This window comes from Phaethon lepturus, unplaced genomic scaffold, assembly GCF_000687285.1.
Source record: "Phaethon lepturus isolate BGI_N335 unplaced genomic scaffold, ASM68728v1 scaffold1555, whole genome shotgun sequence".
Taxonomy (NCBI): Eukaryota; Metazoa; Chordata; class Aves; order Phaethontiformes; family Phaethontidae; genus Phaethon; species Phaethon lepturus.
The window spans coordinates 107,288-109,842 of NW_010538141.1; the positions used below are offsets into that span (position 1 = coordinate 107,288).

The window sequence follows — 2,555 nt, forward strand, 5'->3', positions numbered from 1 at the left end:
TAGCATAAATCAAAGAACTGACAATATTAACTATTTAAAATCAAATATCAAAATGTTATGAATGAGTACCAAATACCAGCAAAGCGCTTCCTCTTCATTAACAGCCCTATTTGGTAACAAAAGTCATATCCCCAAACCTTTCATTTAACATTCAGTGGAAAGCCATGACAACCTTTATGCTGACATACAGCTCAGAGGAAGCGTGGTGGCTAGACTCATTTTTAATAGAAACTGTTCTGTGACACTTGGCTGGCCAGAACACAGTTTGCATCCACGCGGAATTGCTAGCTTCCCATCTTCAAAAGTCACGAGCCAATGTATTCCTAGACTAGGGATACTCAACTAAAAAAAAAAATATTCTGCTTGTAATATCATCTCAAACCTGGCAATATTATGAATGACACAATAAAAAAACCTGTCCATAAAAATGGCCATATTTACACCAGAATGTCAGACTAAGGCAACGGTACCAGTAGACCAAACCCCCAGCATACAAACCCTGAATTTTCACAATTCCCCTGACGTCAATCATAGAGGACAATTTCTCTTGCTGAATCTGCCTGATGATCTCTTACCCCATAGATTAAAATGAAACACCGTGCCTGTTGGTGGCAAAGCCTCAAGCTGGTTCTAAACCCAAACAAGCCACAAGAATCTTATTCAGAGTTCTGCATGTTCTTCTGCACAGACCAGGGAGGGAGCGACGCTCACGCCAAGCGCGGGTGAGCCCTGTGTACACAGACCTACAGTTTGTGTAGCCTAAGCAGGAGAGGGACAAGAAGCCTCACTCGACTGCACTGGCACATGCAGGGCTTGCCTCAAAATCCGTAATCAAAATGTTTACTGTAAGGGACTGTGTAGGAGTGTAACCACATATGACTAAAGCAGACTGTTATGTCCGTGGCAAAAAAATAGGCTAAAAAATAATAAAAATACTTAACCAGGAAAATAATGTTTAGGTATTTATTTATTTTTTGATTTAAGATATATGTGGGACACTTCATCTTCAAGATTAAGTCAGGTTTTGCTTTTTTCTGCTCTCCGGCATAACTAAACACGTTCATATATGCAAATGAGGAGAAAATGTGGCCTCTCTGAGCAGTAATAAGTATCTGCCTGTTGCTACCTTAAAATCACAGCAATCACATCTGGTAACTGCCCTTTTCTCATGTTTCCACTAGTTTTCAGACTTCCTCTTGTGGTAGCTTGAGACTGCGCATCTGGATGTTTTAAACATACAAAGGAATTGCTAGAGCAAGCAAAAGAGAAAACGGTGCAGAGAGTTAAGATGTGCAGATAAGCAACTGGTGCACTGTGCAGCTAAAGGAACTGACAGGCAGTCGGGGAAAATCTTTTTCCAAAGAGGAGAGCACAGGGTTAGGCAGAATGAAGACTCACGTCTGTGGCTTCGTTTTTAAAGTACTATTAATCCAAGTATATCTTTTTAACAAAACTTTAGCTGCACCGTCACCAATCATTAAGTTTCCTGGAGACAGCACTCCCAAAACAGACAAAGAACTAGCAGTGGTAAGTGTTGGTTTCATCTTTGCTTCAGATTTATACTGTTGTTTCATAAGCAGATGTTTCTTTCTTGTTTCAGCTGAAGCTAAGGAATGACTGTAGCATTCTCTCCCTAGAGCCTCTGGAAGTGCCAGCTAGCTAGCAAAGGTATCAGCTTTCAAAAGTTAAAGCTAGAGCCAAGTAATGTCTCCTCTCTTAAAAGTTTTAAAGGTGGCAAAAGAAAGTCTTTTTTTTGTCCTTAAGTCTGAACATACAAAATAATTTCATTAAATCATTGCGACTATAATCAAAAGATTGCAATGGTAAGAGGGGAGAAGGGCAAATAAGAGACATCTAATTTTTTTACTTAAATCAAGTAGAAGTGATGGCTGTTGAGACTCACTTAATACATGTACCACAGCTTTCAGAAGTTTGTTTTCCAGATTGTTTACCGTGCGTTGCATAAACACAGCTTTAAGGGACAATTACAGTTGAAACCTGGCTCGAATTTCAGAAGCCATTGTGACTACTTTTGACTTTGAAAAAAAATCTCATCAGAGGTTTAAAGAAATATTACTTTCCAACTTCAATCTGGAACAAAAAAAGGAGTTGGGATTTCTGTGACATTAGCAAATTATAGCTATAACTCTACGGCATTTTATTCTAACCTTATTTTAGCCCTGTGGACCTTCATAAAAATGACATTATGAGGAAGTCCATTTAAGGGGAGATTGAGATGGATTGTCCTTATTTTAGCATGTAAATGATAGACATTTCTCTTCTTCAGCAGTAAGTCCATTTTAAGGAAGATTGAAATAAATTATTCTTATTTTAGGACATGGAGGTTTGAAAGTTGGTCACTTTTCTTTAGGAGTTGGTGTGCATCTTGGGAAAGCTTGCCAGGTTAAAGAAGGTTTGGGGGAGGGTAGAGAGACAATTTCCAGATGGGAGCGGTGGTGGAAAGTTTAGGAAAAACAGATAAACTACCCAAAAAGGGCATTCCTCAGCCTTTAACAAAACAAATTCACCCAAGGTTTTGCCTTAGCAGCACAGCA

At 39.1% G+C, this 2,555-nt stretch overlaps 1 protein-coding gene across 2 annotated transcripts in view; it reads left to right on the forward strand.

Moving 5' to 3' along the window:
- The first annotated feature begins 1,217 nt into the window (after positions 1-1,217).
- Positions 1,218-2,555, forward strand: part of MMP2 (matrix metallopeptidase 2 (gelatinase A, 72kDa gelatinase, 72kDa type IV collagenase)) — a 35,816-nt gene continuing 34,478 nt past the window's right edge. For both annotated transcript variants that reach the window (XM_010286674.1, XM_010286675.1), the window contains exon 1: positions 1,218-1,527. In XM_010286674.1, coding sequence (XP_010284976.1) covers positions 1,387-1,527 — 141 coding nt within the window. In that variant the 5' untranslated portion in view covers positions 1,218-1,386. The remainder of the gene's footprint in view (positions 1,528-2,555) is intronic.